This window comes from Engystomops pustulosus, chromosome 4 (assembly GCF_040894005.1).
Source record: "Engystomops pustulosus chromosome 4, aEngPut4.maternal, whole genome shotgun sequence".
Classification (NCBI taxonomy): domain Eukaryota; kingdom Metazoa; phylum Chordata; class Amphibia; order Anura; family Leptodactylidae; genus Engystomops; species Engystomops pustulosus.
Window position 1 is genome coordinate 128821595 of NC_092414.1, and position 25952 is coordinate 128847546.

A 25952-nucleotide genomic window follows, 5' to 3' on the forward strand; every position below is an offset into this window, starting at 1 on the left:
TAGTTATTGTGTTATATTTCTACTCTTTTATATTACTAGTCAGAGTTACAAGTCAGAAAAAGAAAGTGACCCTATGTGGTAGCCAAAAGGTGGCCACGTTAACAGTGAACAGTACACCATTTTGGATCAAAAAGAGGTTTAGATTTGTTTTAAGACTTTATCAAATTTTTGGACTAAACCTCTTGGGCGGCTGCAGTTTTCAGTTTTCATGTTATGACTGTGCCTCATTGTATGAGGACGTTATTAGGATATTCATTTCATTCTAGAGCTGATACAACAATAAAAATAAATTAGCAGATGCTTCTTGGTGAATAGTGAATGCCAGTCTACAATGCATACAGATGTAATTGGTTTAGATTCACTCACCCGTGAATTGAATATACTACATTTGCTTTGGGAAATATTCTCAGTATGCCGTATGAAATTTATGACCTAATTAGAGCACTTTGTAGATTTAGTTTACATTTCTCAGCCAGTAGATCAGTCTGCCGAGGTAGTGAAGTCTAAATAAGTTTCTCTATGGCACAGTAATGCTGAATGATGCAAATGAACAGAAAAAGACCTAGCACCAAATTCATTAAGTACACTTTTTTTTAAAGGCTATTCTGCATCTCCATCCAAATGTTATATTACAGTTTTACTTCTAGACGGTGTAGAGGGGTATGATGAAAGTAATTAGGGGAATGGGCAGATAAGGCTAAAATGACAGGTTACTCCTTTTTTGTACTCCTCTTTATGTTTTTGAACCACTTATTGAATGTAGAAAACCATGGAATTAATGGTGCTCGGTGTAATAATGATGGACAAATCTGTGAAGGAATGAAATGTTTCATGGTAGTGTAGTAAAAACGTCCAAACTTTACTTGTTTTATATTACTCAATACCTGCCATCCGCTTATATAGATTTTAAATAATAAAACTGGCAGAAGTAAAGATACTAACTTGTTTTATATTTGCGGCAGGTCCTCACTATGGTTATTAATGCTGCCTACAAACCTGGAAGGGTCTTACGAGAGTTACAGTTAGTGGAAGACACATCATGGAATTTCCAGGAAGAAACACTCAAAGCCAAGTAAGTAATCCGTTGCTAATTCACACAGGTCATTATTCTTTCTGGAGCTTCAGTCTTGTGCACTGTTATGTGAAGTCAGCAGTGCTTAGAACAAATGAATCCTGGTTCAACAATGACAAGTAATCCAAGAACATGCTGGGCTTATGTATTAAACGCTAATTAATGGAGCACTGAAGCATATCAGATATCAGGTCGGATATTTCAGTGCTAGTTTTATGTCAATGCATAGCAATTATGACAAATTTCTGTTTTATGTAGTATTCTAGTAGACACTTTGTTAGCATATAACCCTGCATGTAAGACTGCTGTAGTATGTAAGTCTATAATTGACTGCCGGGCAGTTCTTCTGGGGTGGGCTGAGATAACACAGACTCAATTAATAATAGAACTATATATGCCAGAATCTCTGCTGACAAGGTTACTGTCATTACTGTGTAGGACTCTTCCAACATAAATGTACCAAATAGCTACAATTCTATTAACCCTTGAGGTCTTTGTAAGATCCAAAATATAATGAATTTGCATTTCACTACATGGGATTTTATAGCTGTTATAGTATTTTGGGAGTTATTTATCTAAAGTCAGGGAATGTGTGCCTGTTTTATTTTTTGGGGGATTTGGACTTGTTTTTGTTTACCGTATTTTAGAGGGTGTTAAATCTAGCATCTGATTTTTTTTAACGTTGCTAATTTATGCACAACCCATTCTATTTTTTTCCTACACCAGAAGGGGTGTGGAGAGTTTTTTTTGTTTTTTTCCCCAAATATAAATCATACACAACAATGGGACTTAAGGGCAAGGTTAATGGTTGGTGATGGGAGTTGTCACAAATCATGTCCCACAGCATTGGGTTTCTGCTGTATAAAACCAGTGATTTTTTTTCAGTAATAGTGTGCATGTCATTGTTATTTATGGTGTTAGGGTAATTGGATTTTAGTCTTACCTTGGGATACCCTTTGTTTTATATTTATTCTTTATTTTATACTGTTGCCGTATTTCACATAATTATTTAATTGTAGTTGTTCCAGAGGAGGAGAGAGAACATGGATAAAAAGAAGCATTAGGGAACACATTTTGGTCTTGATGTATAATTTAATTAAATTTTATTCTGTTTACTTACAAAGGCCACTGAATAATAGAAATATTCAGTAACCGGTTGTAGTTCACATTTGTGCTCGGTAACCACTGCCAATAGTTTTATTTTACTTTTATCTTTATTTTAATTATTATCTATCCTACATTGGCAAAACTGTTTAAGCCTCATAATACAATGAACAGGTTTTTGCTTATGGAATTCTGTCTGTTCAGTTTGTTACTGGTAGATGAATACACTGAAACAGAGGCACTCTGCCAAGTAATTTTCAAGCAGCTGCTGCCAGTTTTGATTCTCAAGTACGCCAGTGACTTCCTGACTCCAGGAAATGACAATCAGATATCTCGCTGGATCAATAATATGCTGAGTATGTTCTTAGAACTCTACCTTCAAGTGTTTGTACTCCAGAACACAGCGTTTACTGGATAGGTCAAAGATCGCTGCATGAACTATGCAGTAAAGATGACCTTGTTATACTTGTTTTTCAACGTTTTGCTTATTATAGTCCCCATATAGCCATATAGATATAAAGACACCACCTGTAAATGCCATATGGTTGGTTACACAGGGACGATGTGTGTTGACAGGTTTTCTTTTCTACTAAGCTTTAATTTGTTCTTAAAACAAGAAAAAAATAACATCAATTTCATGTGAGCCACATCCAGATTTGTCAGAGAAGCTAATTAAACTAATTTACCATGACCTATTCTTAATGAAACACTTCTGATTACTGCTAATAATGCCATTTCCTAATAGGTGTTTCTGGCCAAGATCCTTTAATAGGATTTAAGTATCTTATCTGTGATTTACTCATCTCTAATCCTTTGCTTGTAATATCGTTTTACAATTGTCATGACTTAGCTGCGTTCGCCAAGACCACTTGAAACTATGCCAGCTGTACATTTTATGACACATTTATTGCAAACAGCTCAGTTCATTAATGATATTTTATAGGATCAATTATGTGGTGTAGGTGACAGTTTCTGACAGATTTATAGTATTTACTGATTTTTATATATGTTTCTACAAATGCAATAATGATGAATGAATGCTCAGGGTACATATATTTACTTGTGTTTACTCCTTTAACATTGAAGAATAAACCATTTCATGTTATCATAGAGAAATTGTTTCAATCTGTTAAGATTTAACCCCTTAAGGACTTGGCTATTTTGCATCTTTTTGACACCTCCCAGTTTTTTAAAAATCTGACATTTGTCACTATAAGAGGTTATAACTTTGGAACGCTTTAACATACCCACGTGATTTTTTTATTTTTTTTTTCATGACACATTGCACTTTATGTTAGTTGAAAAATTTGGGTGATATGTTTTGCATTTATTTATTAAAAAAAAAACTAATATTTAGTAAATATTTGGAAAAATTCTCGATTTTCAAAATTTACTTTTTATCGATCACATATTTATAACATCAATATAATTTGATAACTGACATTTACCAAATGTCTGGTTTATGTTGACATTGTTTTTTATGCATCCTTGCATTTTCTATAGCTGAAAGTGAATCGCCACCGCTGTTACAACTTCCAACTGGTATTGGAACCACGCACGCAAACACAATGGGGGGAATACATCAAGCGCTGTAGTCCCCTCCCTGCAGGTCATCCCAGATATTGTAAGAGGTTCTGGCCTGTGTGCCCAGATCAGTTTTACGCCAAGCCCTGCCCTTGTGTCAGCCCACTCCACAGCATAGCCCACTCCATGCTTCTCCCCACCCACTTGGCATGGAGGTGGTAAAAAGTTGCAGTTCCTGGCACAAGTACAAAGCTTGATAAATCCCCCCAATGTGTTGACGTGGTAACACAACTGATTGGCCAGGAAAACCTCTTCCAATCTCTGCAAACCTTAAACAGTTGCATGCACATTTTACTATAGAAAAATTGTATACTATAAATTTTCAAAAAAAGATGAATTGTATTTGCAGCCTGCAATTATCCACATGTGTTTTAGACTTGTTAATTGTGTCAGGATTTAAACCAGCAGACTCCACTGTTTCAGACTGCAGTTCTTCCAGCTCTCTATGCAGCTCTCTGGCCAGCTCAATGCTGATCCTTGGCCTAGTTCTTGATCTTCCAGTTCCTTGTTCCTGTTTCTCAGGTTTTGCTCCACCCCTTCGTTGATCGAACTTCCTATTTAAACCCAGCCTTGCTTATCCTTCCTTGCAAAACTATTGTGCTCCCAGCCTGTGATCTAGCTTGTCTCCTGCTCTCCTGCAATTGACCTCTACTGTGCAACGACCACCGGCTTCCTTCTGACTATGATACCTGCCTGCCTCCCCAAAACTGATGCTGATCTTCTGTGCAGCAACCACTGGCTTCCTCCTGACTACGATTCCTGTCTGCTCCTCTGTACTGCTAAGTCCCTCCTGTGTGCTGACCTCTGGCTTCATCCACCACGATTCCTGCCTGCAATTACCTAAGTAAGTTGCAACTTAGAAACCAAAGCAGACCCAGGTTGTTACAGAATAATCTTGCCCACAATAGAGTCTGTTGTGGCCACTGTTAGATAACAGGTGGCTGAGCTACAAATTTTATGTTACCTATCAGGAAAAATGTTGCAAATCTTGGTAATGGATCAACAAGAGAAATAATTGAGCTACAAAGCCAAATTCAGTGCTCAGATCCAAATATCTGCATGCCTCTGCCATCAAAATTCAATATTTTTCGAAATGCAACCTTCATCTTTTACCACTGATAAGAAAAAATTTTGTTTATCATCAGTCTCCTGATGGATGAAGCTCTTGCATGGGCCTCACCTTATGTGGAAAAGAACAGTGACCTCCTCAATGACTTGGAAACCTTTACCAAAGTTACAGATCATGTTTTTGATTACCCTAATCATTGTTACACTGTTTGAAAACAAATTACATAATCTTCCTCGAAGTAACTGTGTATGTGAATTGATCAGAGACTTACAGAACGTAGTTATGAAAAGCTGCAGATATTTGGAAACAATTCTATCTACTCTTCTAGCCAATTTACATTTAATACTATAGGACTGAAACAGCACCTGAACCTATGCAGATTGAAGTCTTCCGAAAACCTTTCCCTGCAGTGGAGAAAGATAAAAGCCATACTGAAAATCTGTGTCTTTATTGTGGAGAATCTGGACATTGTGCCATTAACTGTGCTAATAAGACTTTAGTCTACATAAGTGGCAAGTCAGTAAGCAATGTTGAACTTTCTAAACTCATCTGTAACTCAAGACAAAGTTAATTCATCTCATTTTGTCATTCCTATACAAATCACTATTGGAAGCCGTACATTGCAATGCTCTGTTGTGTTAGATTCTGGTGTAGGAGGTAATTTCACGGACTTACAGTTTGTAGTTGACAATAACATTGCAATTAGGACAGTTGATGGATCACCTTTATCATCTGGGCCTGTAACCCAGGAGACAATTGAGCTTGGAGTCTGTATTGAACCTGATCATCACTAAACTATTACTTTTCATTTAATTTTTTCTCCCAAGTTTCCATTTATTCTAGGAATTCTGTGGTTTGTTATACATAATCCTTCTATCAACTGGGAATCAAGGTCTGTTAACTTTCTGTACTGCAAGGACAATTGTCATATAATTTTATTTATCCAAAATGCAAATGCAAGCCTCTGAGATTTCTCTTCAGAAAGACAAGTTTCCACCTCAGTACAAACAATTCAATGACGTCTACAGCAAGAAAAAAGCTGATAACCTCCTCATCGCCCTTATGATTGTCGTATTGAATTGCTACCTGGTGCTGCTATTTCTTTTGGGCAATTTTACAATCTCTATGAACCAGAATTAAAAGTACCGTATATACTCAAGTATAAGCCGGGACCCCTAATTTTACCACCAAAAACTGTGAAAACCTATTGACTCGAGTATAAGCCGAGGGTGGGAAATGCATTGGTCACAGACCCAGCCAAGTATATAGCCATCCAGCCCCCTATAATATACAGCCTGCCCCCAGTAGTATACAGCCTGCCCCCAGTAGTATACAGCCCTGCCCCCCAGTAGTATACAGCCTGACCCCAGTAGTATACAGCACTGCCCCCAGTAGTATACAGCACTGCCCCCAGAGGTATACAGCCACCCCAGCCTGCCCCCAGTAGTAAACAGCACTGCCCCCAGTAGTATACAGCACTGCCCCCAGAGGTATACAGCCACCCCAGCCTGCCCCCAGTAGTATACAGCCACCCCAGCCTGCCCCCAGTAGTATACAGCCACCCCAGCCTGCCCCCCAGCAGTATGCAGCCTGTCCCCCAGTAGTATACAGCATGCCCCCAGTAGTATACAGCCACCCCAGCCTGCCCCCCAGTAGTATACAGCATGCCCCCAGTAGTATACAGCGTCCCTCCAGTAGTATGCAGTGTCCCCCCAGTAGTATACAGTGAGCCCAGAATAAAAAAAAAAAATTATTTACTCACCCTCCGGTGACCCCGATGCGCAGCGAAGCTCCCCTGATGTCATCGCAGGTCCTCTTCTGGCTTCCCGGCTCCTCTTCTTGCTTCTGCTCCGTCTTCTGTCTTCTTTAACATCGCGTTGGGCACCGCAACTGTTCTCTCCCGTGCGGCGCCTAGTATGACGCGCCGCTGCTGACGTCATACTAGGCGCTGCACGGGAGAAGAACAATGGCGGCGCCCAACGTGATGTTAAAGAAGACAGAAGACGGCGCGGAACAACAGACTCTGCTGTGGGAGCTGTTTTATCTCAAAGAGTTAGTGACAAGATGCAACTTCATCATTGTGCTTTTCTTTCCCATACCATGTCATCTGCAGAAAGAAACTATGACATCGGAAATGAAGAACTGTTGGCCATTAAAATTTCCTTCTCTGAATGGAGACATCTTATACTCATCCTGTAACTGTCCTAACTGATCACAGGAAGAGATTATCTGCAAGACAAGCACGATGGGCCTTATTTTTCTCTAGATTAAATTACATTTTTTCGTATCAACCAGTTTCAAGGAATGGCAAGGCTGATACCTTATCCAGGATTTTTGATGAACCTAGGGAGGGGTCTAAGACAGAGTCAACCATCTTACCTTCCAAAAATTTTCTAGAAATACTTGACTCCAAAGTGCTTTTAACAATGCTCAAAGACAGATGCCAAAATGACTTGTTTCTTAATCACCCTTCTCAGGATGTGAATCTTTCCTTGAAAGAGTGGTTTTGGAAGCAGAACGGATTATATATCCCTGAATCTGCTCAACTTGAGGTCTCAAAGTGGGTCCATGAGTCCATGCAGGGCATCTAGGAGTTATAAAAACTTATAAACTTCTGCTCTGTTTATTTTGGTGGCACAATTGTAAGAATGATGTTAAGAAATATGTTTCATCCTGTGTAACTTGTACATGAAACAAGACACCAAGTTCTCCCCCTCTAGGTCTTCTTCAATCACTGCAACTTCCATTCAGGCCTTGGGGATCAATTTCCATGGATTTTATTGTGGATCTTCCTCCTTCAAAAGAAATTACCACCATCCTTGTTGCTGTCGACCAACTCACAACAATGGCCCAGTTTATACCAACCAAACAAATCCCTACAAACAGCAGTATTTATGGTTAAGGAGATAATTAGCCTGCACTGTATTCCTGACAATGTAATTTCAGATTTATGCATTTCACATCAATATTTTGGAAAGATTTCTGTACAGCCTTAGGAATCAAAGTTCATTTTTCTCCTGCTTTTCATCCTCAAAAGGCCTGACGGATAGGACTAACCAAACTCTGGAACATTATCTCGGCTGCTTTATTCCTAAACTTCAATCTTGTACATCTGCTCCTGCTTTTACTGACAGACTAAAAAGAGTGCATGAAACTCAGCAAAAACTAATAGAAATGTTATAAGAATTCCAAGAAAACAACAAAAATGTGGCAGATAAACATTCCTCCTACCCTAAAAGTTGGTGATAAGGTTGGGTTATCTACAAAAAATCTGGAGACACATGTCCCTTCTCCCAAATTAGGCCAGAGATTCATTGAACATTTCCAAATTTCTGCTCAAGTAAACCAACTTGCATTCCGTTTAAAACATTCCTAACAGTCAGAAAAAACATCTTGTGTTCCATGTGTCATTGCTCAAACCATTCAATGAAAACCCCTTTCCAGGAACAAATCAACCACCTCCTGCACCAGTAAAGATCCAAGGGGAAGAGGAATATGATGTTGATAAAATCTTGCATTCTAGAATTTTAAAAGGTCATTTGCAGTATCTATTGCAATGGAAGGATAATGGACCAGAAGAAAATTCTTGGGGACCAAAAAAAAAATGTTCACGCCCCTGGGCTAACAAAAGCTTTTTATCAGTGACATCCAGAAAAGCCAGCCCCTAGGATGTCCAGAGGCCATCCTGAATGGATGGGACTACTTTCAGCATTTAAACCAGTGTACTCCCAGGCTGCAGCTCTACCAACTGAGCTATAAAGCTCTCTGGACAGTTCAGTGCTGATCCTTGGCCTAGTTCTTGATCTTCCAGTTCCTGATTACCTGATTTTGCTCCACCCATTCCTTGATTGAACTTCCTATTTAAACCAATCCTTTTTTATCCTTCCTTGTAATCGATTGTCTGGGATTGATTTATACTGTGCAATGACCACTGGCTTCTTCCTGACTACAATACCTGCCCTCATCCCCCCTCTAATCTTCTGTGCAACGACCAACGACTTCTTCTTAAAGAGGACCTGTCACCCGGAAAAAACACCCCCAACAAATTAGTTCCCCCTCATCCTGTCCCCAGCCACTTTATATTTATTGAATTTGTATTAAAATTTGTGTTTTTATACTTAGTTTTAAACGATCCGACCTCTTATCAAATAAGAGGTCGGATTGTCGTACAAGTTCCCTAGCAGTCGGACGTATTTAGGTCCTCTTTAACTACAATTTATGTCTGCTCCTCTGTACTGCTATCCATCCTGTGTGCTGACCTCTGGCTTTATCGACCAAAATTCCTGCCTGCGATTACCCAAGTAAGTTGCAACACTTTAATACAAAACTAGACCCAGATCGTAACACATTGTGAATCCTTACAGTGCCAGACAGTTGCAATGTGAAGTACCAATTTTACTGTAGTTTTCAAACCTTTAATGAATATTTCCTTTGTTTTATTTTCTTAGCATAGGAAAAGCACGGCAATAACTATAATGTATAACAAAACAGATTACACTTGCTTCCTAAAATGACTATAATGCATAGAAAACTCATTTTACTGCCAGCCACACTTACTCCAACTGTTCAGAGCAGCATTTTACATTACATAAAGGCTTTATAAGTGTCAGCACCTGAGATGTTCTCCGTATTATAATTTAGCAATATTATAGTTTTCCGGAAAGTAGAGGTATTTTATTTCAGCTAATGTAACTGTGCATTGCTTGTAGTTTATTATATTTTGTACAGTCTTCAAAGACTAGATATAATTGTAAATTAAATAAACGGTAAATCATTTTACTGATACAGTCTACTGTAAGGAGCTTATGGTACAGGCAGGATTTATTCAGTAAATTCTAATCTCCTAGCAACACTAAAGAGATCGTTTACTAAGCTCAGAAGTGGCCATTTCAGATAACTCTGGAGCTCACTTAATTGTGTTTAGAAGGACAAAAACATGAAAACAGCAATTCAGACTAAAGTAGATTAAATTACACAGCACACAAGTTACTGTTTATTCAGCTACATCAAAAAATTCTGTTCTGGTCCTATAGCTTTATTTATTTATTTGACAAATTATATTTTTCAATTAAATATTTATGTGATTATATCTGATTCACATTTATCTATTTGTATATCTGTCTATTTCATAGCTATCCTCTATTTATCTATCATATCTACTTTATATATCAAATGTATCTATCTTATATCAATCTATCAGCCTGTGCAATGATTTGTATTATTATTATTATTTATTATTATTATTATTATTAATTATTACCTTTGATTCTACATATGTCACATGTCTATTTGCTTAAATCTATTTCTCTCTCAAATTGACACTGGTGAGTAAAGAACTAGAATTTAGGAGAATGCATTTATTATCCCCCCTCCCATTCTGTACACTAGTGAGGCTACTCTTATGACATCAGTAAAAGGGGCTTAATGTGGGTCATATTGGAGCTCAGCAAAAGCCAGTATACTCCATACACATATGAAGTTTCTAGCATTTCTACACTACAAAAAAGCCACAAAAAGTATCTGTGATGGAAGCCTAACTAAAAAAAACCCATTGTATGTCAGGACTAGATCATTTGCTGAATTACACAAAATCCATTTCCTAGAGATAAGGGATAGCAGAGTAGTGCCTGCTGACTACAGAGCCATAAGCTGGAAGATTTTCAAGTTCAATAACATCACAAACACAGAGAAAATCTATGAAATTGGAAGTAGGTTAATGCAATATGAACACATGACTTGGGAATACTAGGAAAATATTTCAACTGATTAAATAGAACTGCCACAGAGCAAAGAAACATTCTCCTGCTAAATGTCCTTTAGTTTTCAAAAAGATTCTGCCCAACTCTATAAAAGGTTTTTTAGGAATAATTTTTTTAAGGTTTTTACCATACTTATATCATGCGGTATAAGTGTGTGTTCAGGTGTTGTGGAATGATGTGGTTCCCTGGAGCCCAGTCACAGGTTCCATGCAGTGGACAAAACATTCAATAAGTCTTTGCTTTTTAATGCTTCTCTGCCCTCATATTGACTGTCATTGATTGTGCACTTTGTAATAAATGTGGCCAGACGTTTACAAATGTGAATGCTTTCAGTGAATGATGCATGGTAGGAATAATTTTTCTAGGGGGTTCCTTATAATAATTTCACTAGAAATCTAGAATTAATTTGATAATAAATAATTGTTGGTGAACTTGGAAGGGTCATACATACATCTAATGAGCAGTAGCAGACTGTAATATGTCCTTTTTGGGTTGTCACCCCCTGGTGACGCACTGAGATTGGTCATCCTGCTTATAATTGTCTTCTATGACAATATGATTTGTCTGAAGTATGGGAAGGTTTTCCGTTGCTTTTTATACATTTTTTTTCAAGGGAGACAAGGTGAACAACATCCCAGCAGGATAACATAGTATTTTAGAACTCTCCATATTGTGACACTACGAAGAATGTTAATTTTTTTTATTGTTTATATCATTACCTATGTTGAAATGGAAAAGGAATGTTTTGAAATTGTATACCATTTTTAAAAATAGTTTTGTTGAAAATTTGGTAAACTTTCTTTTTTTCACTCTCTTTTGGTCCCCTAGGGGGACTGAAGTTGTGATGTCTTCCTGCTAAACCCTAAGGGGGGCTTTATAGGTTACTACAATAAAAGGTCTGGGGATATTCATTAGGTGTATATAAATGCATAATATGCATTCAAATACTGTGGTTAAAAGAAAAATGAAAGAAAAAACTGTTTTTTGTTTTACTAGTATGTGGCATTGTCCACTTGTTCATGTGCTAGGCAGTATTAAAACACTGAGACACATCTGGTTGTCTTAGTATACTGTACATTTGAAGAAGAGACCCTCTTGATGTGTGCAAGATTACTGTACAGTTCATAGTTATTGTTGTTATAACATTCTGTCTATTTCTAAGATTTCAAGGAGAATTATATTCTTCAGGAAATATTTATTGATTTGAAATAGATACTAAACCAAGAATCATAGTCATAACAAACATACCTTTTGTTACAGAACCAGCGTATAGAGTTATTACCTGTGTTGCCTTATGTGATTTGTACAGCTGCCTGGTGATCTGGGATATAATTGGCAATTATGTGAAATCCCATCCATGTGAAAATGGTTCTCAAGAGAACTGTAGGCAGGTGTGTATCTATAGAGAAAGTAATCTTAGCATTTTATGTTTATATCCCCTCCAGATACAAAGGGAAAACCTACAGGTCGATTGTGAAGATTGTCCGCACATCAGACCAGGTTTCAGACTTTTGCCGCAAAGTGTGTGCCAAATTGGAATGTTGCCCGAATTTGTTTAGTCAATTACTTGTCACTGATGTATGTCCTGAAAACTGCTCCATACACACAAAAACCAAATACAGTAAGTATCATAAGACGTTGTGCCTTTAGGTAGAAGATTCAAGAACAGCATTTCTTCTTCATTCACTGTTTGCAATGAAATTTATCATCTCCAGCTGTATGACAGGTGCATATGGACCAAAAACAATTACAGACATAGGAAACTATTTATATTTTATTGACACTGGATTAAGGAGTAAATCTCCCTGGAAGCAAGAAGTCACAGAATTACCACTGTTATGAACGGTCTGTGAACACTATCAGTGTGGGGGATGTATCATGTACATTGAGTTACAAGTAATCATGTTTTACCAGCACATGCTGCAGCATTTGGTAACATTATACTGTCAATTTATTGTACAGAACATTGCATTGTCCAGTGCTGTTCCCTTTAGCTGTTAAGATTAAACAAATCTGTATTTGAAGCAAATATAGTATTCTAACTGCTATGGTGCTATGTTTTCTTTTATTAAAATGTGAAAGAAGAAATGTTTCACAGATCACATAATTTCAGTAGGTTTGGAACACAAACTTGTACTTTACAGTATATATGATAGAATATATACCGTATAAGCGGAGGCACCTAATTTTACCACAAAAAACTGTAATAAAATGCATTGACTTGAGTATAAGCCTAGCATGGAAAATGCAGCCTTTACTCTCTGATAAAATGTCCAGTAGTCTCCCCTCATGAATGTAATCTCTAGCAGAGAGCCCCCTTAAAGAAATTAACTTAGTACTCACCCTCCTTAGTACGCATTACTATGCAATCTGCCGGCTCAGAAACTATGACGTAAGCAGGTGGCAACACTGCCGCATCATAGTTTGTGTGTTGGCATATCGTATAGATGTGAATTTGCCGGGCTGGCCAAGGACATGCTGTGGGGAGAAGATTAGTGAGTGCTAACTTTATTTTTTTATATACTCGAGTATAAGCCAAGTGGTGGTTTTTCATCAAAAAAATTGTGCTGAAAATTTTGGCTTATACTTGAGTATATATTATATTGATTCTGTTATATTATGTATGTATGTCGCTTCAGCTAAAGTGCATCCGTGACACAAATGTGTTGTGGACACTTTATAAATACATGTGTAATCAGTTTTTACAAAAAAATGCGCAAAATCAGACAAAAAACTGGCACAGAGGCTTTTTATAAATGTGCTCCACTAAGATTATTATGCTTTTGAACATTTTGGGACAACCCATATGATGATGTCATATCTTTGGAAGTTTCTTTATTGGAAAAATCAGAGTTAAAGATACATCTGTTGATATATTTTAAGGTAAACGTGAAACATACTTGTAACATTATGGAAACGTCTAAAAAAATCATTATCACGAAGTCTTGTTCATCCTTGGGTGCAATTTCCAGGTATCTGTTCATCTGTAAAAACAATTATAAGCAAGTACAAACAAGGTGGGAGTTTCCAGCCATTATATGACTCAGGAAGGAGACATGTTCTGTGTCCCAGGGATGAATAGGCCTTGATTGAAAATATGCATACTGAATAGGCAATACTGAAAATAGGCAGAAAGTTAAAGCTTGGTTGCAAACGGGTCTTTCAAATGGACAATGACCCTAGTCATACTGCCAAGCAGTTTACAAAGTGGCATAAGGATAACAAACTCAATGTTTTCGAGTGGCCATTACAAAGCCTTAAAGAGGTTTTCCTACCAAACAAGTTGGGCGATAAGTTGCTGATCAGCGGGGGCCTGAATAATGAGACCCCCACAGCTCACGAGAATGGGGGAACAATCTCCGTCAGTCCATAGAGATGAATGGAATAGAACTGAGATGCGCATCCATCTGCTCCACTCATCTCGGGGATCGACCTCATCTGACACCCTGTTCTCCTGAACTGTGAGGGTTTCATCCTGGGAGAGAAAACCAAACTTGTTTGGTGAGAAAACCCCTTTAATCTCAATCCTATTGAAAATTTATGGGTGGACCTGAAAAATGTAAGTGCGAGCAATTCGGTCTACAAACTTGGCTCAGTTCTGTCAGGAAGAATGGACCCAAATTCCTACCAACTATTGTAATAAGCTTGTGGAAGTATATCCAAAACTGACCTAAGACATGCAGTTTAAGGTCAATGTTACTAAATACTTATGAAATATATGTAAAGTCTTTACTTTTCAGAAAGAAATACATATTCCCTCTCATGATTCTGTCACTTGGTACATATAAATAAGTTTGGTAATCCTAACTTGCCCAAACCAGAAAGGTTTTCATGATTTCATTTGTTAGATTTGTTAGTGAGAAAAATATTCATATGTGTCTATTTAAATAATTTACGTAAATGTATGGTTTCAATGGTATATTAGAATCCATTTTTTATAAAACACAAAGAACAAATATGCTAAATTTACATAGAAAGGGCACCAAAAATGTGCCCCATGTCCGATTCCGGCTCATTTTACAATCAAAAATGAGAAGCCTGCTTATATCTTCAGTGTCAATTATCCCTTATCTCCTAGGATTCTTGAAAGTCATGCATTGATATATAAGAAGCTGCCCTATTTAAGGTAGCACTGGAGACATCATTTTTCTGTTCTTATCCTGGAATACTGTATTTGCATAGAAGTCTCTCCTAAGAAAGGCTGTAAGACAACTGCTGTGCCCAGTACATAGTATAAGAAAAGACTGACTAGACTTAATAATATTAAGGGTTTTTTTTCCTACTAAAAAGTTTTCTAGGAGATGAATTGCTTTTTATTTATTTTTTCTACAGCTTATTATTATGGAAAGCGAAAAAAGATTGCTAAGCCTCCAATATGGGAACACACAGCTGACAATACCCAGGCCAAACCAACAAGACGTAGAAAAAGGAGGAAATCCATTTTTGTACAAAAGAAAAGACGCACATCGGTAGTTGAGGTTAGCCCAGTTGGCTCTGAGGTATGGAAAATAAAGGAATATTCACAAAAGAAGTGAATTAATGGTAAAGGGGTTTTCTTTGTTTTAGAGAATGCTCTTGATTATAAATGGGGGGTGAGATGTATACTTACCAATTTCTAGAGACTCCAAGCTCTCCTTCCTCTGATGCTTTGAATTTCCCTTAGAACAGAAATGTTGACAGCACACTATACACATAGGGGGATATTTATCAGGACCTCTGCGCACCGCCAGTGGCGCAGAGGCCCTGAAATAATCGCAAATGCTAGCTTATTGCTAGCTTTTGCGATTATTTTCCCCAATCCGCCACCTTCACGCCAGTGGGGCGTGAAGGGGGGGCGCGGCCGGACGGGAGTGGGCCGGCGCGGGGCGTTACTGTCCCCGCGCCTGCGCACTCGCTGCTGCCGGCGACTTTTCATACGTGAAAAGTCGCCAGCTGCGTCTTTTTCTACGACCAGGCCCTGCCTGGCGTAGGATAAACGCTGCGCAACTGGCAGCCCGATAAATACAGTGATGACAATCCTCCTTCTGGTGTCTGTAAATAATGACACTTTTTGATACATTTTGATAAAGTTTCCCCATGGATAAGAGAAAATAAAAAATGACACAGTGAACCACTTTAAGACTTAATTCACTCAAGACACACATATTTATGTGGCAAATTTTCCAGGCCAGACATTGTTGTAGATTTGGGGGGGGGTCTTTTATTTACATTGAGAAGTTTATAGAGATAAACATATGAAACACATTACAGCATTGTGAAAACAAAATTAAGGACTACAAACAAAACAAATGTGATTTTATAATTTACTAGTAAACGCTGATAAAGATCTGGACACAGCAACTGTCCTTGAAAAGAATGCAAAAAATTGGAAAACATATGCCGGGCAAAACTAAACATAAATATGCTATTTGTGCCTTTGAAACTAGTATCACGAGATAATTTTGTCTTCACAGTAGGAATTTATTATTAATTTAGATGATATTCTTTTCGCCAATTAGTACATGTTATCTGCAATGTTGTGTTAATAAAACAATTGTCCTGTGTAAATAGGAGAGCGTAGAAGATGATGTCCTTGAAGACGATACGGGCAGTGAGGAGACAAGTTCTGAAGTACGGGATGATCATACTGACACTTCCTCTGTTGAAGTTCCTTCTACACGTCCAAGGAGAGCAGCAGCACTTAGAAATAGCATTGCATCTGAAAGAGCCCCTATAGTGGAGAGGGCAAGAAGAGTTCGGAAAACACGTTCCTTTTCTTATGCTGAAGAGGTCCACGCTGCAAGTCAGAAAGATGTACGTTTTTATTGTACCTAAACTCGTATTTTTTTATAAGATATTTGGCAATTCCATACAATGTGAAAGGTCATTGTTCTCACACAATGGCAGGTCAAAAGCAATCTTATGTTCTAAAAAGTTATTTCTTTACATATCCACAACCCAAAATGATTTTTTGGGTAAATATATGTTTACATCTCATAATTTTGTTTCTAAAGGAGACAAAGCAAGAGGAAGAGGAATGTCTAGTCTTAGAAAGTAACCCCTTGGAGTGGACAGTAACAGATGTTGTGAAATTTATTAAATCTACGGATTGTGCTTCGCTAGCAAAAATCTTTCAAGAACAGGTATAATGAATACTTCCTACAAATGTATGCAATGTGTTCTAGAACTTCCAATTAATTACTGAAATATTGAAGCTTAACAAGGCTGTCTCTTCAATGTTCAGGTTTCTTTATTTTACAAAATGTACAATTATCAAAAATATAGATCTGCAGCTGTTGTTGCAGATGCCCAGACAGAAAATCTGTCTATATGGATTTATTTATTTCAATTCCTGGCAGTCACTGATTTCTACTGTGAACATTCCTGACATAAATATTGGTAGGAATGAATGACCGTCAAGTTTCAGGACCACAAAATGGGGACTAAAATCAGGCAAAATATGCTGCACTCAGAATTAAAGTGTAACTCCAATTTCATAATATTTTTTTTCAAATTGCCATATAAGATTTCCTCTTTCAAAACAAACATAATGATGCCCATAATGTGCTGTCCATGCTTTTCTTTTCAGAGTTATGGTATTTACTATTGTGAAGCTACATGTCAGAAATCTTCCACAGCAGTAGTGAAGTGGGCAGAGACTAACCTCTACATGTCATTGCCTTAAAGCTGAATGAATTATAAGCCCTCACTTCCAATGATGCGTTAAGGGAATCTGTTACCAGGGACCTCATTTTCACTAAAGACAGGTTGCAAAAGCCCATTACAGCTGCATTGCAAATATACCTTTCTGCTAGGGGTTGGGCTTTGGTTTGGATGCATTTCAAAAAACAACACATAACTTGTCTGTGCTGCAGACTGCTCAGCTCTTGGCCCCCACCTTTGTACTCCTGTACAGCTCGTCCCTCCTGCTTCTACAGAGCTCACAGCCTGGTGAGCTGTCATCAGTGGGAGAGGGAGGAGCTGTGCAGGAGCATAACGATGGGGACCAAGAGATGGGTAGTCTGCAGCAAGGGACAAATCACATGTTGTTTTCTGAAATACATCCAAACCAAGGCCTGACCCCTGGGACTACACAGAGGATTCTGCCAGGGTGCAAGGCAAGTTATAACACACAATTGAAATGCAAATGCTTAGAGAAAGCAGAAAGACATATTTACAATGTAGCTGTAATGGGCTTTTGCAACCTGTCTTTAGTGAAAATGAGGTCCCTTGTGACAGGTTCCCTTTATGTAATACAGCAAATAGATTAAGACAGTGAGCAGGGAGCAGCAGCCCGTCCCCTCTAGAGGAGGATAGCAAAGAAACTGTTGGACAATGGAAATTAAAGTAATGGGCAAAGTTGTCCTACATACCAAGAGCTACTGAGGCTTGCATTCTGTTCTTCAGACTGTGGTAGAACCATTTTTGAAGTTGCTCCACATGCTATTTGTTGTGTTTTTCTGCTTAAGAGGCATAATAATTGTTATTATTTAGCTTAAACTTTTATATATTTTTTTCCATGTTTAGTGTAATACTTGATGAACTACAAAACATAAAGGAAGCTGTCTGCTGAAATGGAGTTAATAAACCTCCATCGGTATGTTATCAAGCACATCAGGTTTATGATAACATGCTGGTAGTGGTTTATTAGGTCCATTTCTGCTGACAGCATCCCTTTAAGAATTATTTCTAGTTTGACCACCAAAAGGCATATGGATGTAAAATGTATCTTTGTATTGATGGGGTTGTAAGTGTACCTGCTTTATATATCTACATATATATGGTATGCTTAAACCTGACATTTTGTGTTTTTATAGGACATTGATGGACAAGCATTCTTACTACTGACTCTTCCCACAGTCCAAGACTGTATGGAACTTAAACTAGGCCCTGCCATCAAGCTCTGCCACCAAATAGAGAGAGTCAAAGTGGCTTTCTATGCACAATATGCCAACTGATTCCTATGATATTTGATATGTTTTGCTATTTCTGACTTAAATTTATTGTTAAGGTGAAAAAAAAGGATTTAAAAAAAAGTGTAAAATTAAGCTTAAAAGATTTTTCCACATTTGTAAGCATATGTAGATATTGCAGTCATTTTTTAATGTAGCTATGCCCAATCGTAGCTAAGAAAACCACAGGAAACAAACTAAAGAAAGATTTTGTCTGTTTTGTCCATTATAAAGACATATGTCGCCATGTCTGATTTTTTTAGCAAAACATGTAATATTCTTTCATATTGAAAGCGTGTGTTTGTTTATACCGTGATCTGTGGCTTAAATTAAGGCTTTGATATAGTAGCTCACTGTCTATTGTTGCTTCTTGTCATTTTAATACCAATCTGGAGAAGATGAAGCCTTTCATTGCAGGAGAGGCCTATTCTTCTTTGCAGAGTAATAAATTGCAGGAGACTTCACTTGCAGTTAAACAGCCATTGAGTTGTACAGTCAGGCTAGATAGGCAGATATATGTGTCTGATATATTGATGCACTAACAGGAGGCACGTAATAAGGTCAAGATGGAAACTGTTTTAATTGCTAACACTGCTATTACAATGCTACAGGGTGACAGGTGGAAAGTATGAGAAATATGTGACTCTTATCCTTGCTGGCTTGTGTTCGCTTTCTTTCGGCATAGCTATGAAGCAAGTCATTTTTATATCTGTTTTCCTGTAGTGCTACATAAATTTTACTGCCTATTGCATATACATGTTTTCAAAATTGTTTCATTTTTACTATAACTACACCGTCTGCCTTGAATATGTGATGATGCTTGCGAAATACAATGAGGTTAGAATAAACAAGATTAAAATGTAGAAAATAGGTAACTGGGATGCAAAGAGAAATCAAGGGGACCAATATGAATTAGGTGTAGCTCACCTTTATATATTCACGTAATATGTTCCCATTACAGACAGATCTGGTATATCCACAGGTTATGTCTAATATACACTGGCCCCACCTTTGGGAAACACATCTATGCTTAGAATGGGTTCAGGGACCTCTTTACCATGTAAAAAGGTGACTGGAGTTGTGGCAACCCATGTTGTGTATATCCACTGCCAAGAAATTCTGAAATCCGCAAGTGAGAGTGGTTATAATAACGGGAAAGCCTCACAATGTGGCCACCTCTTTCTGTTCTCAGTAGCCAGTGGGTTTAGGCGGCACCTGATCTGGCACTGGGCGCAGGTTCCATAAGAGGTGCTAGGATCTATTACACATTTATGACATATCCTGTTAATACAGGCGGTCTCCTACTTAAGGACACCCGACTTACAGACGACCCCTAGTTAAAGACGGACCCCTCTGACCACTGTGACCTTTGGTGAAGCTCTCTGGATGCTTTACTTTAGTCCAAGGCTACACTGATCAAGGTGTCTGTAATAAAGCTTTATTGATAATCCTTGGTCCAATTAAAGCAAAAATTGTTGAAACTCCAATTGTAACTGTGGCAAAAAAAATGTTTTGTTTAGATTCTATAAAATATACAGTTTCTCAACTTACATACAAATTCAACTTAAGAACAAACCCAAGGATCCTATCTTGTACGTATCCCGGGGACTGCCTCGTATGGCAAAGGTATTCCTCATGAGAGTGTTCTAATATAATACACATGCACAAATACACATACAATAATACATATGAAATCTGAGAGTCCTCAGTTGTTGGTACCTCAGTTGTTATTGGCTAACTAAAAATGATACTGTTAGTTGCAAGCTTTTGAGACTACTCAGGACTCTTCTCCAGCATGGTAAAAGACAATATCTGAATAGAACACAAATTTATATACAAATGGACACAGTGGGGGCCATTTATCATATGCCTATATGTGTATAGCTGGTGAGCTGACGTCTTTGGGGGAGGAGCACAAATGTGGGGGCCAAAAGTCTGCAACACAGACAAGTCACTTGTTGTTTTTTGAAATACATCCAAAGCAAAGCCTGGCCCCTAGGACTACACAGAAAATTCCATCAGGGTGCAAGGTAAGTTATACCACACAATTATAATGTAATGCAAATGCTTAGAGAAAGCAGAAAGGCATAGAACTATGAGTTACTTCATAAAAAGAACTTAAAGCATCATGGGACGTGAGGGCTTGCACTGCAGATATAATGGACTTTTGCAACCTGTCTTCAGTGAAAACGAGGTCCCTGGTGACAGGTTCCCTTTAAAATGTTCAATTTTGCAGTCAGTTCTGCAAAAGTGTTACACAGGCCATTCTCTGTTCTTTTTTGGTGTAAAGGTCAACAACCAAGGACTCTCAAATCTCATCTATTTAACCACTGGCTATCACAGTACAAATAATCTTTAAGCCGTACATATATATACATTCATACATACACAAATGCACATATCTGTAAACATACACATGCAATGCTCTAACCCACACACTTAGATTATACCAAAACATATAAATCCTATATGCGGTAGACTTATATACATACAAGCATGCAATTCTGTTCTAAAAAGAAGATTCAACTCATTCTCACCAGTCCAGAGTATAATGGGAGAATAATATATTCTCTTCTGGGTTCTGTGCATCCGGCGGCCTGCATTCTGCTCATGGGCAGAGACAAGTGCACGCAGCTACCAGGAGCTACGCTCTGAAGATGGATTGGTAGGTGGAACGCAAGAGGCTACTGGGGCGTAGTGTAGCTCTGGCTACTCCACTCCCCAGTAGCCTCTTTGTAGTTATGTAATATGTGTTACCTGTACTCATGTTTCCTGAGGAATAAATAGGAGCTGGCCATTTTCATCAAGCTTATCGGTTGGATAATTTATAACAAATGCAGACACTTTAATATCTGTTTGTGTTGTTTCTTTACACCACAGTGAAGTCCAAAAATAGATTTTAAATAAGCTGTTTACTTTTAGTAATGGTACTACCATAACTGGTGGAATTCTATGTATACTGGATATTCCCCATATTAAAGAAGATTGGCTCCAATGTACATCTTTAGGTGCAGTCCCATATCTACATCTCAGGAGTCAGAAAATTTAGAGCCCCACTAAACTTTCATGCCCTCTATGCACTCTTAAAAAGTTTTTGTTCTCAGAAAAGACTCAGTACTTTGTGTTACAGGGATCCTTAATAGTAAGCAGAAGCATGTGTCTGGATAAAACACCTCACCTCTCACTGGATAATAGTTATCATCATAACATTTCAGTACAAAAACTGGACCTCTGCTAATCTCTAACAGTCCTTAAAGAATAGAATTAAGCACCTTATGATATGCCCTAAGTTGTCTTTTTAATCTAAAATATATATAATTGATGTAGGACCATTTACAAAACAAAGAATATTATCTGGAAGCCCTTAGGTAGTGATCGAGGAAGCTTTGCTTGTGACTGTGGTAATCTTTTTATATTTGTTATCCCTGGCCTCCTTCCTTTACAAAACACTGTAAATATTATGCTATTGGGCCAGAAGGGCTCTGGGGATGTTATCAGAGCCCCTCTTTGCAGTAACCTCACAGCGTTTTACACTGTGCAGGAGCACTTCCCCCTCCTATTGTGTGAGACAATATCAGGCAGAAGGACGGGGGAAATGCAAGGGGAGGATGAAGCAGTGTAGCAGCAGGTGGATCCAGAGCATGGAGCTCTCTGATTATGCCCCACAGAGCCCTGCTGGGTCATTAGCATAATTGGCATAAAACCTCAAAGGTGGGGAAAAATCGCTAAGATATAGAGCACTGTTTTACTTAATAAAATACAATACAGTGGCTGCAAAGCTTAATGTTGTTAGACTAAAGGAGTAAAACCGGCGCATAACAACAGGTTTTGTTCTTGAATTTAGAAGACTCCTTTTAGTATTGTTGTGACCTGCTGAGCTCACGTTTATTCTGTAACGGATGTTCTAGAAAGTGAAAGTAACAGCCCAGTTGTTACCTTAACTAGAACATTATTTAAGATAAGCTTCAATGGCTTAACCTTTAGGGTGGACCTGAAAGGCTCCAGAATTTATTAAGTTAAATGTCGACAAATCTGTTTTACTTTTTTTTTCTCAAACTACATTGAAATGTCAATGAACCATTTATTGTGTTTGATTATCAGGGTAAGGTAATATTGAATAATGCTAGTGTGATTTGATACATTTCCACATAATCCATGCCGCAGATTATAGAGCAGAGCTTATTCCTGCCCGTGCTGTGGCGTGCCTGGCCTCCCATGGGTGAGCAGCCGAAACAGGCCGCAAACAGGGGAATGTTCACAGTTGTGTGCATGAGGCCTTACGGATATATTGCTTTATTTGCGGAATGTCTTATGTCTATTTTGAACAGAAATTAGAGAATGAATCCATGTTTCCAATAATGTGCTTATATATTTTTTGCATAACTAGCTTCATAATGTGACAGGGTATTTATTCTTATTACATTGCCATCCTTGTGTAAAATATTTGATATTGTCATTTCATCTTCATTATATTTTGAGATGAATACAATTAAACTTTAAATTGGTAAATGGCAACTTAATTGTTTCTTCCCACCCTGATTTCCATAGACTGCCTGGCTGCATGATTCAGATTCTTGCTTTGTGTTAGGCTGGCCTTCTAAATTGTGGGGCTATCCACAATCGTATGGAAGGGGACACCCCCAGCAGGCAGCCTTCTGAAGAGACTTTGGTGCTAAGGTGGTCAGTTCTGCTCATCAAAGTTTACTTTAACCCAGGCATTGGTTTATTCTATAGATTGACACTTTGCAGCTTTGGCCCATTCACTTAAATCAATTGAAGTTTTCTACCAAATACAAATTTTAGACTTTTGTTACTTGATGGAATTTGTCCTGCTTTTATGTTGTTTTAGGGGGTACGAGCATCTATTTGACAATATATCTAAATAGATCGAATTGCATATGTTTTCGTGTTTATAATACTTAATGAAGTGATAAGATCAGTAAGTGCCACGTATAGGGATATAATACACTGCGTGCTAGCTAATATTAATGAATGCAGCCATGTGTTAGAGTTAGCCGTCATATAGAATACAATGTAAAATATGCCATAATGATTTTCATCTTTCTTTTTGGACAAGGGCATGCAATTGTGTTTTTTCTGTATTATGTACATACATTTTCCTTGTATATAAGTAAAATCTATTTACAGAGATTTATTTTAATTTGTATTAAAGCCAACCCTTTGTACTTGAAAGACTTGTAAACCACCATGTTAATAAAGTGCTATTAAAATATTCCATGGTTTGCTTTGTATTGCTGGATATTACATCAGCTGATTTAATGACACACACACACATATATATATATATATAGATATATATATATATAGATATCTATATAGATATATATACACATATACATGCTTATCTGGACGTATCTGGACTGTTGGGCTCAAAGGTATAAAGTTGGAAAAATATCACTTATTTAAGATGTATTAAAACTAAACGGTTTTTCAACTTTATATCTTTGCAGTGCTGCCTACCTTTTATATATATATATCCATTACAAGAAGAGAAGCAGCAAGAAGAAGAGGAGCAGTATGATACCCTACCCTTTAGCTAACTGATAGATCTGTCTTAGATCTGCTACTCTCTAATAAAATGTCCAGTAGTCTCCCCTCATCAATAAAAGGTCCAGTAGTTTCTCCTCATCAATAAAAGGTCCAGTAGTCTCCCCTCATGAATGAAATGTCCCCAGCAGCCCCTCCTATTAATAAAATGTCCAGCAGAGTGCCCCATTAATATAATGTCCAGCATAGAGCCTCCTTAAAAAAATAAACTTAGTACTCACCCTCCAGCATCTTCTTCTCCCTGGCGGCACATTTCTGGGTTCCCAGCTGGGCCAATAGATGCACGTTTATGTAATATGCTGGCACAGAAACTATGGATTCAGCAGGTGGCGACACTGCCGCATTATAGTTTGTGTGGCGGCAGATCGCATAGATGTGTATCTGCCAGCCCGTTGGGAACCCAGAGATGTGCCGTGGGGGGACAATGGGAGTCAGCACCAGAGGGTGAGTACTAACTTTATTTTTTTATATACTCGAGTATAAAAAAAATGGTGCTGAAAATCTCGGCTTATACTCAAGTGTATATGGTAATATTACTATATGGCTGCTTTATGTTCACATCATTCTTAAATGTCCCTTGTCCAAAGTGTTTACCATATTTTTCGGACTATATGGCGCACTGGATTATAAGGCTCACCATCAATAAATGCCTGTTAAAATGTCTAGGTTTATATATAAGGTGCACCGGATTATAAGTTGCACCTGATTATAGGGATGAATGACCTGTTCAAGGCAGCTGTTTTCATATAAGGTGCACTGGACTATAAGGCACACCTTTGATTTCTGAGAAAATATAAAGATTTTTTGTGCGCCTTATAGTCCGAAAAATACGGTAGTTTAAGAAGGCTTTCAAATATAACAGCAACTCAGCAAAATTTCAAGCTGCTTTCCAAAAGTGTTTTTAAAGGAGTAATTGCAATATAAAGAGGCTTTAGCAAATTCCCCATATTGTCTATTAAGCCACTTTAAACACTTTACCTCTAAAGTCAAAGCAGCATTTAGGAAGCTTAATACTTTAATTGTTTCACAACAGCTAAAATAAATCAGAAGTGAAACTCAGAAATTTACATTTCAGAAACAGCCTGCATGCAGCCCTACTCTAAGGCTCTGGGATTCATGACCGCCATGCACTTGAGGCCTACTTTGAAGCTTTACACAGCATTGGCTGATAATTGCAAAATAAAAGAAACCAAAATATGTGAACCCATTTTGGAAACTACACCTCATCTGAAAAAGGGCTGCTACAGTAAGATTAAGTATGTATAGTGAGGGCTGAAGGCTCAATGGCGGTTTTGGAAAGAGACTAATTAAACAGTAGTGAGACTCTCAGGTCTGAAAACTGTTGCCATTGATTGCTCAAAGTCGGTGAGGTAGCAGAGCAAAACGTTTAACTGCACTGGAATCAGAAAGTCGTAAAGGTGGTTAAAGGTCCTCAGTATATAATATTCTGGTGGATCTAAAGGACTTGGGCTTGTAGTAGACCATTTTGCACGCTGAGTATCTAATGTGCATAATTTTGCCATCAGTGGTGTAGCCTTGCTTGATAGAGTTTCAATATTAGTTGCACTACAGAGAGACCTGGAGCCATAGTATGTAACTGAAGCCCTGCTCACCTGCTTTACCCAAGTCCAATCATGGGTCATTAACCCTTTTAGATGCCGTTGTCTAATTAGATTATATAACCATCTAAAGGTTCAAAGAAAGTGAAATTAAGGAACCTGTTCCCTTGTGTTAGAGAGTGGAAAAAACGGTTTTGGGCCTGGCCATGTTGATCACATGTTTACATGTGGCATAGCTTAATAGTTGTATAAAAATTCTTCTGTGGATTGCAATACAATAGTATTGAATGGTTCAGTGTCATGGAT

General features: G+C 37.9%; 1 protein-coding gene and 1 long non-coding RNA gene across 8 annotated transcripts in view; one reads left to right on the forward strand and one right to left on the reverse strand.

The window, feature by feature from the left end:
* Positions 1-23752, forward strand: part of SFMBT2 (Scm like with four mbt domains 2) — a 148627-nt gene extending 124875 nt beyond the window's left edge. For 6 of the 7 annotated variants that reach the window (XM_072147425.1, XM_072147427.1, XM_072147429.1 and 3 more), the window contains 6 exons: positions 963-1072; positions 12034-12209; positions 14921-15087; positions 16139-16381; positions 16582-16710; positions 18385-23752. In XM_072147425.1, coding sequence (XP_072003526.1) covers positions 963-1072; positions 12034-12209; positions 14921-15087; positions 16139-16381; positions 16582-16710; positions 18385-18525 — 966 coding nt within the window. In that variant the 3' untranslated portion in view covers positions 18526-23752. Of the gene's footprint in view, positions 1-962; positions 1073-12033; positions 12210-14920; positions 15131-16138; positions 16382-16581; positions 16711-18384 lie in introns of those variants that run through there. The other variant, XM_072147430.1, reaches the window with a different exon arrangement.
* On the reverse strand, positions 16250-19006 carry LOC140127118 (uncharacterized). Its single transcript, XR_011854956.1, has 3 exons — positions 18874-19006; positions 17941-18027; positions 16250-16364 (listed from the first exon to the last, which is right to left on the reverse strand). It is a non-coding gene; the product is annotated as an uncharacterized lncRNA (long non-coding RNA).
* Positions 23753-25952: the final 2200 nt, after the last annotated feature.